At 37.6% G+C, this 17,146-nt stretch overlaps 1 protein-coding gene and 1 long non-coding RNA gene across 2 annotated transcripts in view; both read left to right on the top strand.

Moving 5' to 3' along the window:
• Positions 1-17,146, top strand: part of LOC110066280 (uncharacterized) — a 77,392-nt gene that overhangs the window by 57,302 nt on the left and 2,944 nt on the right. The window contains exons 12-14 of the mRNA XM_089271245.1: positions 6,604-6,860; positions 8,683-8,950; positions 15,777-16,034. Coding sequence (XP_089127371.1) covers positions 6,604-6,860; positions 8,683-8,950; positions 15,777-16,034 — 783 coding nt within the window. The remainder of the gene's footprint in view (positions 1-6,603; positions 6,861-8,682; positions 8,951-15,776; positions 16,035-17,146) is intronic.
• LOC149105785 (uncharacterized) lies at positions 2-1,876 on the top strand. Its single transcript, XR_016201400.1, has 2 exons — positions 2-376; positions 819-1,876. It is a non-coding gene; the product is annotated as an uncharacterized LOC149105785 (long non-coding RNA).

Below are 17,146 nucleotides of genomic sequence, written 5' to 3'. Positions count from 1 at the left end.
CAAAGATGGGCGCCAAAAGAGAATGACTAACGCAATCTTTGTCACATTCAGTCACGAGGATAGTCACGCGAAAATTCGCGTGCTGTGATTGGTTCAGTTGATCAGTTGAGGAGAGAATGGAAACTGGAGAAGAAGGAGAGAGAGACTGGCAACGAGGTTGCCAGACCAGTCGCTTTCGAAGGTAAGTCTGCTTCCCTTTCCACGCTGTTTTGGTGGTCTTTTGAAAGATGGGTCTTGCTTCAAAAGGAAAAAACTACACAAACTTTTCACGAAGAAATTGAGGAAAATGGAACGTACTTTAACTAGCTGATCTGTTCCCGACGGTTGTCAAGATAACAAAGGATCGTGAGGCACTTAAATCAAGTTCACTGCAAAGGTAAGGAATCCAATTTTATAGGGATTTTCTGTTATGATAAGCTATAATTCTAAATAAATCAAACTAAGCAATGCATTGTGTGCTCTTTAAAAACCCCAAAAGCCGAAATTCACCTAAAAGGTTTCAGATCGACCTGAGAAAACGAGATAAATTCTGCGAAATAAGCTTAAGCTTGTTGTAAGTCCACCAAATCTATTTTGAGAGCCCACTTGTTTCAACACCCAGTTAGCACAATGCAGCAAGTAGAAATTTGCAATGCTTATCATTTTTTTCCTTTGAAGTATTTATAAGGATTAACATGATATGAGATCTATAGTCTTTTCAATACATCAAGATGTAGGGGTTTTTTTATTTGTAATTTATTTATGTCAGTTATTTATTTGTTTCCCACTGACCCATAATCTTTTTTATTCTTTTGATTTTGTTGTGTCATGAATTAAAGTGACCGCGAGGACAAGGAAATACAAGAAACATTTTGATGATCCCACTATACCCATACCAAAATCTACAAGATTTGACCACATAAATTGCTTAAAGCAGTCTTCCCAGGCCAGTTGATGTCATCTCCCTCTCTTGCATCACTTTTTCCTGGAGATCATTTCCAGCACCATGAACAGAACACCTCAGAGTTTTTGGCTCGCCTGAGTGAGATGGCTGTTGGCAGAAATGTTGTGGATGACTTTGATGGACTATGGAGTCAACCTTTATGCAAGAATTGAAGCTTCACAGAAGCATTTGATGAAATTGAGTTGCCTATACACTGTACCTGAAAAGACTACAGAAATACCAATTGATGTAATACACACAACAACTCAGATTGACGGCCATTCATTGGACTCCCCTGATGAAAGTGAAACTAATTGTTCACAAGAAAAAAACATTTTCTGCTAAAGAATATGCCTGTATGGGTATTCTGGCCTTAATTTCAAGACATTGTATGACAATGAGAGGTTGCTAAAGATATCCTTGTTTTAATGAAACTACGGGTAATTTGTCCAGAGAATGTCACAGTACAGTTTTACAAATGTACAGCAAGTGTGTGGAAACTGTGAGCTTTTCATTTCTGACATCTGTGAGAGATGTCTTCCTCTTTTTCCTAAAGTCATAAAGGATCAAGTCAAAAATTGTTCAACAGTGGGCTGTGATGGGTATGTGTGTGAATCTACAATTATATTAAATATATACATGCATATATATACTTTTGGTTTTATTGAAATTGTAAATAATATATATACATTTATGCTGACAGGAATTTTTTGCTTAATCTATTTATCAAATCTGAGAGCATCCATTTTTCTATCAGTTAAACTCTGGGTGTTTGATTTAAGGGTCCATACGGTCACATATACACTAACAAATCAGGTTGGATCTAAAAAGCAATGTTATGAGTGCTATAGTTTTATGTTGAGTTGTCAGACTTAAACTGGAATTAATGTAGTAACATTTGTTTGGAAATAATTACCTTGGAGCTTGACAACAATAAAAAGGTATGGAACTCCAGGGAAGTGATCCTGTTGATTTTTACTAATTCACAGAAACTGATTCATGCACTGAGTTCATCCTTAATTTTGACATTTTAGGAAATTTATAGAAATTTCAAACACAATATTTCATGTGTTTTAGCTGTTCCCAAAAATTCCTAGATATTCCAAACACATTTTTTAAAACAGTCTGGGAAATAATAGGAGTTCCAAGGAATCCCCAATAATTCCCAGTCACACTTTTCACTATTCCCAAATATTCCCAGAAATTCCAAGGTCTTGGATTAAGCATAATTTGCATGGCTTGGAATAACTTGGAATTCCTAGGAATTCCCAATAATTCCCAGTCATACTTCCACTATTCCCAAATATTCCCAGAAATTCCAAGGTCTTGGATAAAGCATAATTTGCATGTCTTGGAATAACTTGGAATTCCTAAGAATTCCTAGGAATTCCTAGGAATTCCCAGACCACTGGGAATTTATTTCGCAGGGGTTATGAGCTTGTTCGAAAGGTAGACTGCCTTCACATCACAAGTAGTTCCTTAATGAGGAATGCCTCATAACACCCTTTCAAAATTTATTTTCCAAGGTCAGTGGCTCACACCCACTTTGATTATTGCTTTTTCTCTCATTATTGTTAGCCGTTGATCTTTACTTGCTTGTTCTCATAACTTTGCAGTTCTAGCATGAGACCAGATTTAAGTGTCTTGAAAACTCAGACCAGATCGGATTTCAACCTTTTCATTTGTAGGACCTATATGTACACTGTAAAATAATATATCTCTATTTTGTGTATAAACATAGTACTGTAAGTGTCAAAATGCAGTGCATTTATTTTCAGAGCTAAATGGGAACACAGATGACATTCAAGAACTGCAGAACAAAATCATGGAGGTGTTGAGACAGGAGCCATATATGGGGCAGAAGATACCAGTCAGGTAAATTATTTTCTACAAACAAATGCTATTGCCTACACTCAGTTGGGTTTGTCAGGTATGCCCCAAAATTCAAAACTGGGAGGAATTAGGATAGGATATATTGTAAAGCTGATATCCAGGGCATGGATTTTAGCTACAATCACATAGCTCAGAGAATTCTCACACCCTGATTGGTTTTCTAGGCAAAGTATTCAGCATGGAATTGTAACTCTTAAAAGCGAGGCTTTACATGATATTGCGCTGGAGCAACAACAACTCAACAACAATTAGAAACAATACCCTTTTACCCATTGAGGCCTGTGCCGGCTGTAACCGGCCATGCAAAAACCACCCCCCAAATGTCTGTGCCAGCCGTAACCAGCCATAAAAAAAAGCGCGTGAGGACAATTGCCTTTCCTACCCTCCCTGAAGACTTTTTGGTTCTCCTATTGTTCTATTGTTGTTGAGGACAAATAAACCAATCAGAATGGACTTTCTGAGCATATTTTTAGAGGACTTTAGGGGTCCTAGAAAGACGGTTTTTTTGTCCTAAAATCATGTGCTCGAAAAGTGCAGGTAATAATGGCACGGTATGGCAATCTTTATAGTAAATAGTAGAAATAATGCGTTGTCATGAAATGTGATGCATTTTCCATGTTTGTCTTTTAGATGGTTTCTGTTTGAAAAGGTGATTGAAGCCTTGATTGCCAAACAGATATTTCACATAAATCTGGTGCAACTCCAAAACTTTGCCAAAAGCCAGTGCTTTATAGAAGATGCAGATGAGCTTGATGGTATGATCAGTTTCTACCATGGCCTTGGTATGATTGTCAAGCATCGCAATACAGTTGTTCTGAAGGCTCAGTGGCTGATTGACCTGTTGAAACAGCTGATAACCATTCCACACTTTGATAAAATGGTAATAAAATTAAATTGCTTTACCTTTGTCTGATGTTCACCTTAAATGTTTTAAAGTACCTTTGTTAAATATCTGAATAGCTCATCTATCTGTTAGTTTGGCCAACACTTCAGAGAATGATGATGCATGATTTTACATGATGCAATACCTCTGAGATACTTGAGGAATGCTGCTACATGAGTCAGTTATTTAAAATGAATGTATGTTTCAATACTTGTATTTTTACAGCAGCTATTTTTGACACAAAAACCCAGTCCCCAACCATTTGAGGTAGCCACTGTACTTGCAAGTATGCCATTGTCAAAAATGTAGCCTCGTGCATGGTTAAAGTAAAATGCAAGCCTCCTTGTAGCCTCGTGTATGGTTAAAGTAGCCTGGTAGCTCTATGTGTACTTATAACTGTATGCCTAAATATCATTCTGTTTTTTTCTAGGATCCTGTCCACACCAAGTACTGGAAAGAACTGGAGAAAAATGGCATCCTCTGCATGGAACTCATTGATGATGTCTTTTCCAAGTTTATTCAACAAGGCATTATCAAAGATGACATCTTGGACATGATGGAGCAGTTTGGATTGATCGCCAAGTTCTCACCGTCTCCAAGTGATGTAAAGTATTTTGTACCAGCTCAACTGAAGACACCGCCTAAAGACCTTTGTCAAGTGGCACCATCTCACACTGATCCTTGTCCTTTGTATATTCATTTTGTACATGGCTTTGTCCCTCATGGTCTGTTCTCACAGCTTGTGTCACGATTTATTTGTTGGTGTTGTAAGACATGGCCCTTGCAGCATCCCAAGCTGTACCAAAATGGAGCATGGTTTGTTATTGGGAAACAAATCCATGATTTAATTGTCATTTGCAAGAAGAGTTTCATCAAGATCGTCCTAAAACAAAGAAAAGAAAGACATCCGGTTAATGCACACAAGAAGATAAAACTGGAAGTGTCAGCTGAGATGTCAGAAGAACTACACATAGCTACACAAGTGCGTGAGTTAGTAGAAGGAACTTTGCAAACCTTGTCATTGGAGCTGCCATGCCTGAGCGGAATGCAGTGTAAGTTGTGTGTAGCCTGCCCATACTGTCATCAAGGGAGAGACAGGGCTGGTCAAGAGTGTTCTAACCATGGAAGAGTGTCATGTGATGATGAGGGGTGCTTCCACCTTCTTGAAGTAAAACAGGGTCAACTACGGATTTGTATGGAGGAGGTCTGGGATGAAGTGCTTACTGTCCATGGACTGGAGAAATGGTTCTTGAAGAGAACAAGCCAGGTATGTGATTTATTTCATGCTTATACTTATTGAAATCGTGCAAACTTCAGAAGAAGTGGTCATCCTTTTTTCACGTGAGTAGGGTAGGGAGGGTGAGGACTGCCAATGTGATGGACTATATATGTGGAGCTCTACTTGAGAGAAGGTAGTAATTTCACAAGTTTGAGAATACCACTGATTACATCCTATGCACAGGATCCTACATGATCTGGTAGGATCCTGTGAGATCTTATAGGATTTGTTAGCCAGGATGCTAACTAGTAATGGTGTTTTAGTTAGGAGGCTGGAGTAAAAAAACCTTCCTTTAGGATCTTGCACGATCTCCTGTGGGATCCTGTAGGATTTCTACCTGTGTAGGTTACCTTTCCTTTGCCAACTGTATTATGTGAAAGGAGCACCAGTTTTTTGGATAGCATCTCCCATTATAAAACTTTTTTTAGTATTATTCCCCTCCCTCCCCGGGTACCTTGTTGTATGGAGGGTATCTGAAAGGGTCATCATTTCTGCAAAATATGTTTATTGCTGCTCAAAGGATAATGGACCTCCTTGACTACTGCCCCCATTTTGAGTAATACTCCCTCCAACCCCTGCCCCCCCCCCCCCCCCTCCACCCTCTAGGAGTTATTTTGCTTGCAGTTTTCTACTACAATGCCATATATGTTGCAAGTTGAATTATATCTCTGGAGAAATGATTTGATAAAGACCTGTTTGGCTACTTACCCCTAAAAAAACATAAAAGAATATTGACAGATTAATGTTGAAAACAATCATTAACAAGCTAAAGCAGGACAGTTCCATTGTTTGCTTATTGTTACCTGTTGTGTCTTATTTCAAAAAGTCTCTGTCGGGCTAAGAGTCCCATTCTGGCAGATTCATTCTAAATTCCTGTAGCATTAAGCAATAGGTGTATTTTTACTTCCCCTTGGAGGATGCTAGTCGATTACAGGTATACCCACAGCATAAATTTGCTGGTACCCATTTACACACTTTGGTTGATAGAAGCACTGTGAAAGCAAAGTGTGTCTCCCAACACAGTGACCCTGCCTGGTCTCAAACCCAGACTGCTTGATCTGGAGTCCAGCTTTAATTGTAGGTGTGGTTCTCTTGTAGGATCTGATTCCATTTACCACAGTCGCTAGTTCACAAGATGCACCAGCACAAGGTAATCCATGGAAATCTGATACAGCATTGAGAGTTACTCTGTTGGGTTTGATTTTTTGAGCTTTTTTGGTTTGAAAGTTGGTCAGATTTTGCCATGTTGCTTTACAGTATATTGTACATTGGTAATTGATTAACGGTATAATCTTTCCTCGTGGGGCCATGCGTGTGAGACTTACACACTACCATAATTTTTCCAGCACTAGGATGTAGCAATATTTTCTGGAATGTCATCATTACAATGGAATGGAACAGGGGGGAGGGGTTACTCCCAGAAATGAGCTAGATGGGTGTGTGGGAGGTGGCATAATTTTTCCTACTCTGTCAATGGAAACAAACAGGTCAAAAGGGTGTAAAAATGAGTTATTTTAGTCTTAAATAGAATTTGAAGTAACAGATGGCACTATCTGACTCCCCACCAAAGGTTTGAGTGGGTAACTCCTGTGTATTACCTTAATTTATATATTGTTTTCCTTTTAGATCTGCCTGGGCAAATGTTCATGAATATTCAGCAAATGCAATGCGATGTAAGCAAGGTCTGCGGTAATACTGACCTGTTGGCAGAGTTGGAGAAGATTGCGTCAGACAAAGGCTTTGTGATTTCTGACAATGAAGGGTCGGGGAACTGCATGTTTTATGCACTGTCTGAACAGCTGAACCTTGTGAAAGGAATCAAGATCCCACATGGAGAATTAAGACAATTCATAGTGCAGTACCTCAGAAAAAACCCAAAACTGGTAAGTTTAGTATTTTATTTCATTGTTCTGGTTAATAAGAAAATCTTTACATGTGGCTTGGGAAAAATGTGTTCCACATGATCAGACTTCAGCATTTTGTGTCGACATTGGAATTGGACTTGAAATAAGATGACAGAAAATTATGCATTGCCATCTACAGGGATTAGTTGTCTAATTGCTGTGAAAAAGATTTTAACAATTGGTTGTCCATTGTCCATTTAAGTTTAGAGAGCAGGGTCCGAAATTAACTTTTTTATGCAGGTGCCAAGTGGCGACTGAAAAATTTTTTTCAGTCGCCAAATGAAAAAATTTGGTCGCCAAAAAGTGGTTCATAAAATTTTGGTTTCATAGCGAAATACGTTAATGTTAAGTTTTTAAAATGTTCTCATCAGACGTGCATGTATAAAGGCATTAAATTAGCTTGTAGATTACATTGAAAAGAAGTTTTTGTTAGATAGAGAGCTCTTTTAGTTTGGACACTTAAGGGGGTAGGATACCCTCAAATGGACCAAAAGGTTTTTTAAATATGGTGAAGAAAGATCAATTGTGTGCTATTGCGCTCAAGAAGAGAAATTAAATTTCTAGAGTTTTACTCAAAAGGGTTGCTATGGAAACCAGCCACAGCCTTTTGAGGTAGTGTTTTATAGTATTGACGCCAACACTTCTTGCTCTTTTACAAAACAAGATTTGACTGTCAAATAAGCATATTGTGTAAGTTTCTGTTTTGTTCTGTGCAATGAACCTAAGTTTTGACAGTTAACTCTTATCTTCAGTGCTTTTTACAGACTTTATTTGGAAATAACCTTATTTTTTACCACACCCAGTGGAAAAATCATCTCATGTCACGTGACAGACCTTAAAATGTTACGATTTTTTTGGTTTATAACATCACAACACTATTGGTCTTTGATGAGCCCAAGTTTCGGGAATTCTACTTAAAAACCTTGCAAAGTAGAAATGTTGGCACGAAGTCACTCAGTACAAAAGTAAACTTTTGAGAAAAATGCACTTTAAGTTTCTTACACGAAGTATTAAGCATTTAACGAGCCACAAATAGCAGGGGGCGGGGTGCAATGGCTGTTCTATTTTGTAAAAAGTTACCGCAGTTGTGGGAAATATTCCTTTTCATAAGGGAAATGGATGAGCCTGTGATGGCAATTTGAGGCAAAGCTTTTCACAAATAATTATACCAATCGAGTTGTGCATGTCTTAAAAGTTTTTTCTAAATAGTCTCGTTCATATAAGTTAAAAATCTATTTTTTTGGTCACGTTCTTATAGTAAACAGTTGTTGCTATGGCCGTTGCGCGTGAAAAAACTTATACCACTGTGTACTTTCCTTAAATTTCACACTCATCTGGAAGGAAATTCGGCAAGATCGTTTCAGAGTTTTTTTGACAAAGTCCTCAAGGGTCTTAAGCCTGGTATTTCCAAGAAATTGAATTTTTCATGAACATCGCCATATTTTAAGGTATCCTACCCCCTCAATGACAATCATACCTTTATTTTTTTATCTCAATTATTTTATATTAGAAAAAAACTCTGACAAGACTAGAGGTAAGTTTCTTGTCAAAATCAAACATGAAATTTGTCGATTTAATTCCTTGAGCCGTGGTTCGAAACATTGCCACGACGCTAAAAGTTAATCACCAGTAGGCGACTGGCTTTGAAGTTCTGGTCGCCAATGCTAAATTTTCAGTCGCATTGGTGGCCAGCTGGTCGCACTTTGGACCCCGGAGAAGGATTTTTCTGTCATCACACTTGATAGAATCCATGTGTACTGACCTTGTTAAAAGTTGGTCTTTTTATTCTTTCTTCTTACAGCCTGATGGAACAGATCTGTTTAACTTCATCAATGAATATCAGTCATGGGCTGATTATCTTACAAACATGGAGCAAGATGGCACGTGGGGTGATCATGTGATTCTGTATGCGACTGCAAACTGCTATAAAACGTACATTGACGTGATTAGCAGTCAGTCAAATCACCGTGACCTTACTATCAGGCCTGATGGTCACGTGATCAGCACCAACCCACTTGTGCTGGGGCATGTTCATGAGGTCCACTACGTCAGCCTGCAACCCAAACAAGGTAAGGCCTCATGCAACACACTCTGTCATAGCAGAGTTCCGGCAGTTCAAAGGGCCACCAAGCAGAGCCCCATACTTGTAGAAACTCGTGAAACACTTTTGTCACAGTAAAAATGTCTTGCGGTATTGCTTGTGGGCATGTACGCGGTCTGTTAGTGGTAATGATCTTCTTACTAAATTACAGTCTGGTTTTAAACCACTCCACTCTACCCGGACTGCTCCTCTTGATACCATGGATAGCTAGTATCTTTTAAACACCAGCAGTGGTTCAGCAAGTGTCATTCTTTTTATTGATCTTAAAAAGAAATTTGATGGCTGAACTCTTGCGAGCGAAGCCCCATACCTTAGAAAATTTGGTAACCAATCAATCTAAACAATTTTGGATGTCACGTGAATGTTCGTACGTACACCAAGCCCCATACCTTGAGAAATAAGAGAGTGGCACCATTACCATTGGTACATTTTTGATATTAGACATCATGTTATGATCAATTGGTAGCTGTCAAAACAAGGTATCTGCTGACCAGTATCACATGACCATATCGCAGGCTCAGGTCAAAAGCTCATCAAGGTTGCTTTTTTTTTTTAAATTGACGGCTGACCAGGTACAGGTTTTTCGACTGGATCATGGGTTCAAGCTAGGTTTTTACCCTTGGGGAAGAGGGTGGAGTATGTGCAAAGGCAAGTCCTAAAGGAGTCATTTTGTTTCTTTTGAGATGCACATTTGTGGTGCCAAGTTTCCAGAACACTTCTTCAATATTTCCAGAGATATCATTTGTTCAGTATTTTACCACTTTTTAGTTGGAAACAACGTGACATCAACACTGATCTAATTTGCATAATAGAAAAATGTCAATATCTCTAAAACGAAAAAAGATATTTTAAAAAGAAAAATGCCATTCTTACTAGCTTCTGTATTTTGAAAGGCCTTTCAAATAAGCAGAAATTATTTTTTTGTCATATGCACTTTAAAGGATTTGCTAAGGTTGGACACTAAAGTTCTTAATAATAATAATAATAATAATAATAAGTAATAATACATGTAAGTAATAATAATAAATAATCGAATATTGAGGTTAACAGCCAATATTTTGGCATCATCATGACACCATTCTTAAGACAAAGTGAAGGAATTAATTAATGCAGAGATTTGATTTTAATAGTTTTTATCCAAAAACTTTAAACATCTCTAACATGCAAACAGACTTGATTCGCGCAAAGGTATTCACTTAAAGAACTTGTGAACCATTTGTTATTATAATAATTTTTAGCTCCATCATGCATGTACATGCAAAAGCAATGAATGAGTATCATGAGGGAGCAAATGTTGACAGAAGTTGTGGCCGGTAGACTGAAATTGTGGGCTGCAGATAGATGTGAAAGTGTCTTAGCCACCCCTCTGTTTGTATGGTGTAATAAATAAATTTTAACATGGAGTCAGAATTTTGCAACATCTGAAAATCGCAATATGTATCAAGAAGCCGAAATGTTCACACCTAGGGGACCCTAAATGAGTTATTTTGACACATGCCACCATGAGAGAATCCACAAGGCAACCATTGGTTAAATGCATATTAATTTTGCTTTCGTATTGGTAAGTAATCATTGTGTGGTTCCAGAAAATATCCATACGCCCACCATGGAGGGAATTGGAAATTGCGGAGGGGAGGGGGGTCAAAGACCCAGGAAATTCCAGAGGGAAGGGGGGTTGGATGATCGATTTAGTTTCCAGACGCCCTTCGATTCAATACGGATTCTAGTGTCGATCTAGCTGTTCAAAAATCCTTTCTTACTGACTAAGTAAAACTTTCACATGATAAAATAGTGTCTTGAATACTTGTATTTGAATCGCATTATATTTGAAATACATTTTCTTTCTTCAAAAAGCACATTGGAAGCTAACAAAATTAATGCGAAGAACATGCCGTTGCGTGGAAATGACCGCCATTACTTGTTACCAGTCCACATAGAGTCACGTTGTGGACCTAAAAGCACGGGAGACTAGCCTATAGTTTGTTTTCGCATTGTTCTTCGAACTGGTAGTCGATTTCTTTTGTGAAAATTAATTTCTTTATAAAGGGAGAAATGATGTTGCGATTTCACAAACTTGAGAATTTCTTATCCTTGTTTATCTCAGTCTATTTGTATGTAGTTTTGCTGTAAAATTAGTGATTGTGTTCACAGTAAAAGAATGGTGTCAGTTTCATCCACACTCATTTTATCAGTCATCAACGGAAATTGTACCACGTTTTCAAAGGGACTTAGCCGTGTAGGAAGGTAATTTGACAAGTTACCATTTTTGAGTTATTTTTTTGTAAAAAAAAATACCTCTTAGTCGGCGCGTCGGGTATGTTATGGACGGGTCAATGGATGAGTGAGTGAGTGAGTGAGTGAGTGAGTGAGTGAGTGAGTGAGAGATGTATGTATGTCACACCAATCAGATTGGATCTACTATGAACAGCCAATCAAATTTCTTGTTGTAAAGGTAAATGGTTCGTGAGAAACACAAGGTATGTATAAACACAAGGACTTTGGTAATTGAAAAATAAAGAGTGACGTGTATGTTGCCGGTTTGTGATTTTTAGTCTGGTTTGGAGGGGAGTGTGACAGTTACATACGTACATTGGGTTGTTTTAGAGTGCATAATTTTCAGTGTAATGGTGGCTAGTTATGAACGAGATGAGTCTTGACTTTTGAAGCAGTTCATGAGTAGTAGGCAAATGGCACGAGTTATTTTTATTTTTAATTACAAAGGGTAACTTGATACTTTTGTTTTCACGAAGCGTCGGTTCTAGTTCTTAGGACATGTTTTAGAGGAGACGAGACTATTTAGATTTGAAGCAGTTCTAACGTTTACAATAGTAAGTGCACGTAACGATTGTTTTGTTCTTATTGCATGCAAATATAACGAGATATTTTATTTTTTAGTTACAATGGGTAATTTGGCAGTAGTGAATTCAGTTAGAGCTGACGAATCGTCACAACTTGTTCCCACGAGATGTTTGCTATTTTTAGTTACAAATGGTAACTCGACACTTTTGTTTTTCATATGTATGGGAGTAAATTCAATTAGAGCTTACAAGTTATCGGCTATTGTTCGGCAGTCCCCCCCTCCCCCGGGGGAAGGGCTACGTGATTGGTGAGTGAGGGAGTTATGCATGTGCGCGTGTCAGACCAATCACAGTGTGGGTTGTATCAAAGAACGAATCAAATTGACTGTTAGAAAATAAGATGGTATCTACATTAATCTGGAGACGTGTCAGATTACTGTAGTTTGTTCAGTCAAACATTTTATGGCTTACTATTTAGTTATCTTACCATTACCGATGTAACATCGTATGTACATCATAAACTCCCAGTTTCTTTCTTGCTGTACATCGCAACCAAAAAAACTTGTCAAATCAACCAAATCAGTACTGTAAACAGTTCCATGAATGCTCCTATCTCCGAGACTTATAGTTCACAAAAATATAACTCTTGCACGCCTTGCGTGCCTATGTTATATTTTCTTTTAAGGCATGTTTCACTAAACTGCTGAATGTTTTCTATGCGAGTATCTTCAGATGTTACAATCAATCGAGAATATTAACAGTTAGGTGCAATGCAGAGGGCTAAATGTTTGGAGTGTTGATGCAAGTGTTTATTCGAGTTGAAATAAAGTGTATGTATGTATGTATGTATGCATGTATGTATGTACTTTAGCACACTTCCTTGCCAAAACTATTTTTTCAAGAGGGTATAGGGTGTACAAAATAGTAGTTGAAATTCTGGAAGGGGGGGGGGGGGTTATTTTAGTGGTCAAAAAATGGAAATTCCAGGGAGGAGGAGGAGGGGGCTTACATGAAATTCCCTCTGTGGTGGGGGTATGAATATTTTCTGGAACTACACATTGCTTTATTATGCCATGCTTTTCCTTTGGAACTCTTCAACATTTTGGTATTTTTTATTTTATTTTATTCATTTTCACATTGCTTACATTAAACGATACAGTTTTTTGCTCTCAAACTAAAAACTCTTCAACATAACTTTTTAATATAAAATGCACCAATAAATCATGGTGGCCAAGATACTGTTGTCTCACCAAGCCATGTTTTTGAGCTCCAATTTGGAGACTTAAGGTTACTGTAGACCTTCATGGGTGTCCTTCGCCTAAAAATATTGTAAGCGTGCTGTTTTAAAAGCAACTACCATAAACTATATATCATTGTAAAGCTTACACAATGCACTATCTGTTAAAAATTGTTTCACTTCTTTCCACCCTTAAGAACAGGTGCTCCCAAAAGCTCAAAATGAAACTTAATATCAAATTAAGATTAAGACTCTCATAGTTACCTTAAAACCAATAATTATTTATGGACCATCATCATCTTATCTTAGGGATTTCATAGAAGTTAAGCAAACAATGTGTGATCCCAGATGAGGCCTGTCTTCCCCCTTCCCCTACAGAGGGGACTGTCTGATTTCCAATTCCCATGAGGAATATGGATATTTTCTCAAGAACAATGATATCTATTCCAACTTAACCCCTGCTAATTCAAACTGTTGTTTCCCTTGAGGGTTTCATTTAACAGGGTTCAACTTTACCAACATTTCATAACCAAAGAGCATAATGCAAATTAGTCATTGGGTGAAGAAGCTGGCTCTAAGAGCCCTTTGAGTAGAGACTGTAAACTATCAAAATCAAATCTTGGCATTAATTTATTCACTTTGCCTTGAGAATGGTGTCATGATGATGCCGAAATGTTGGCTCATAACGTTAATATTTGCTTGTCTGTATTTTAAAAAGTTGTTGATGATAATAATACTAGTAATAGTTATGATGATAATGATAATGACAATGACAATGGCAATGACAGTGATAATGATAATGATAATGATAATAATAAACCTACCTGCATTGGAATTTCTGCAAGGAATACAATATAGACATTGCAGATAAGTGATATGAGCACAATCCAAAAAAGTAGAAAAAGAAGATATAACTATCCCCTACGACATGCCCATCCAGACAAGCAGAGAAGTAACAGCAATCCATCCAGACATTGTCATAAAGGTAATCCTAATTGTCGTAGGTTCGCTTGGAGTTGTAAAGAAAGGCACTGACAAGCAATAATCTACAGGAAATTCAAAACACAACACTTGTAGGAACAGCACACGTGCTGAGAAGGGTCTTTTCCATTAAGTAAAGAGAACGAACATTCCTCTAGTGCCTGAGCACATGGAGTCCTGGTGCATGCACATATCACAACACCACTGTCACCACTACAGAAATGCAGGCACTCTTTGTTGTTAACTCCGTTAAATTGCATTTAACTGCATACAAGAATAATAATAATAATAATAATAATAATAATAATAATAATAATAATAATAATAATAATAATAATAATAATAATAAATCTATTATGAGTATGCTCCCATCACTTAAGAGTGGTTTTCAGGCAGGTCCTCAAAATATATATGTGCAAGACGAAAGGTATGAACGGGCTTTTAAGATTGCATGTAAACACAGGTTAGTTTCTGACCATACAGATAGGTGGGTTACCCCACCTACAGAAACAAAATCCAAGGCCTTATGTCCTTGCAATGACATGTTCATTTCAATTGTCACACATTCTTATCCAAATACCGTAAATCCTCGAATTAGCGCCCAGGGTGCTTATTTCAAGGGGGGCGCTTAATCAAGGGGGGTGCTTATTTAAGTTTTCCCAAGTCGTGGCTTGACTTGATCATTTTCTTAATACATCATCTGCATGTAAACAACAGCATAAGCTGTTGATTAACCTAAAAAGCTGATCCTAAACACCGTTAGTAATTGTAATTTTTTTTTCCAAACTTAACATGTTCACATACTGAAACAATGCATAAATCTAATACTACATGATGAAAACTACATATCCTTTGTTGTCTCATTACTCGTCCAGAAAATGGGGGGAGGGGATGGGGGTGTTTATTCGACAGGGGGCGCTTATTTTAAATTTGGCGGATAGGATGGGCGCTTATTTGAGGGGGGTGCGCTAATTCGAGGATTTACAGTATCTGTTTGATAATTTGACAAACAACTACTATATAACTCGAACTCAAAGCATACAAATCAAAGACTAATTATGCTCCCTCATCATAGGCCTGCAGTGCGTGCAGAGAGCTAGATAATAAAGCTCTGAGGGAGATAATTATGCTCCCTCATCATAGGCCTGCAGTGCGTGCAGAGAGCTAGATAATAAAGCTCTGAGGGAGATAATTTATGCTCCCTCATCATAGGCCTGCAGTGCGTGCAGAGAGCTAGATAATAAAGCTCTGAGGGAGATAATTTATGCTCCCTCATCATAGGCCTGCAGTGCGTGCAGAGAGCTAGATAATAAAGCTCTGAGGGAGATAATTATGCTCCCTCATCATAGGCCTGCAGTGCGTGCAGAGAGCTAGATAATAAAGCTCTGAGGGAAATAATTTATGCTCCCTCATCATAGGCCTGCAGTGTGTGCAGGGAGCTAGATAATAAAGCTCTGAGGGAGATAAATTATGTATGTAATCAGGAGCCAATAGTCAGGAGCACCTGACATAATTTTATTCACCCTTTATATTTACAAGGCTTGCTCATATAACACTTTGATTATATAATTGAACAAATAAAGCCAATCTAATGTATTACACTGATTTACTATTTTAAATGAATGTGTGTGAAACAATGAAAAAAGGTTTTCTGATTCTTACTTTGGCAAAACATAGCTGCCTATCAGGTCATGAATCAAGAGAAAATAATGATAGAATACTCATGTAACAAAATTACATCACTGGTTAACTGTAAGCTTCTCCTCTTTGACACACAGTACTTTTTAAAGAAGGCCAACTTAGTGACCGTGAACTAGATGAGCTGGCAGGAAAGATTGCTGCAAAGTGGGAGCAGCTGGGACTTCACCTTGGAATTAGTCAGAATGATCTGGAAGTAATAGCTGCTAATGAAAATGATAAACCAAAAGCGATGTTACTTCATTGGAGAAATACATCAACTTCTACATCTTGTAAAGTCCTCTACCAGGCTTTGTGTCATGAGAGAGTTGGGCTCAATAATGTGGCCAAAGAATTTTGTAAGGAAACTACATGACATAATTATTTTCTTACAGTGTGAGTACTTGAACTGGGCCACTTGGAATTAAACTGACCAATCAAATAGTTTATTGAGAACATGGATGGCAGTCTTTTTGTAAACAGACTATAGTTGAAGCATTCAGACAATAGTTCTTCAAAAAAAGTAATGTAAACCAAGGAAAGGCAAGCAGAGGTTTCTTTTACTTGAATATATATACTGTATAGACTTCTCTTCATACCGGTATGTTTTATAAACTCTACAGATCCCATCATATTTTTTTCAGCAAATTATCGTTATTTAATTCTGGAAACTAAAACTAAAACCTTTGAAAACTGCTCAAAAGTTATGATTAGAAACTTAAACCAGTCAAAAAATGACAAAGTTTTCTGAGAGGTGACATTCGCAAATTTGCTGGGTTTCAAATTTTGTTGTGGAAGTATTGTTTGTATTCTTAAACGTTATTGGTTTGTTTACAGAAAAGGTCACCATCCTTTGTTACCAAAAGATGTATGTTTTCATTAGTTGACTTTTTCTAAATGGCCTGGTTGAAGTAGTTGCACTGTAACTACAACAAGAGAAGTCACATATTAATAATAATATCATGCATATAAAAGGGTAGAACTTTAATATAGGGTATCTATATGAAAGGTGATTTGATCAACATGACATGGATCAGCACTGTCTAAGTCATTGTGAGTAGTCAGATAAGTGAATAAAGATGGTGAATTTAAAGCTTAGTAATGTCACATATGAACTGAGTTAAGTGGCCTTGCTTTCCATCAGTTCTTGTAGCTCAGTGGATGGAGTGCCCATGCACCCGTCTTTTGGAGGTCATGTGTTCGATTCTTGTCTGAGGTTGAGATTGTTTTTTTGTCCCACGTCTGTGTCATGTTGAGTAATTCACTTTTACATTTCATTTCCGAGCTTAAAATTCACCATCCTTATTCGCTTATCATAGCGTATTTACTTGTTCAGTGCTTCAAAAAAATTCATGTTTTCGGAATCAGTGAATGTGAAGACTACAGCATAAAACTAGTACATTAATAGCTCACACTAATCACTCCTCAATCTAAAGGATATTGAAAGTACAGTGAACACATCTTGGATGAA

The sequence above is a fragment of the Orbicella faveolata genome, unplaced genomic scaffold (assembly GCF_042242905.1).
Source record: "Orbicella faveolata isolate gen_17 unplaced genomic scaffold, um_ofav_v1 contig_34, whole genome shotgun sequence".
NCBI classification, from domain to species: Eukaryota; Metazoa; Cnidaria; class Anthozoa; order Scleractinia; family Merulinidae; genus Orbicella; species Orbicella faveolata.
Note: the sequence above shows the minus strand (reverse complement) of the source record. Positions and strands in the feature narration are given on the sequence as shown.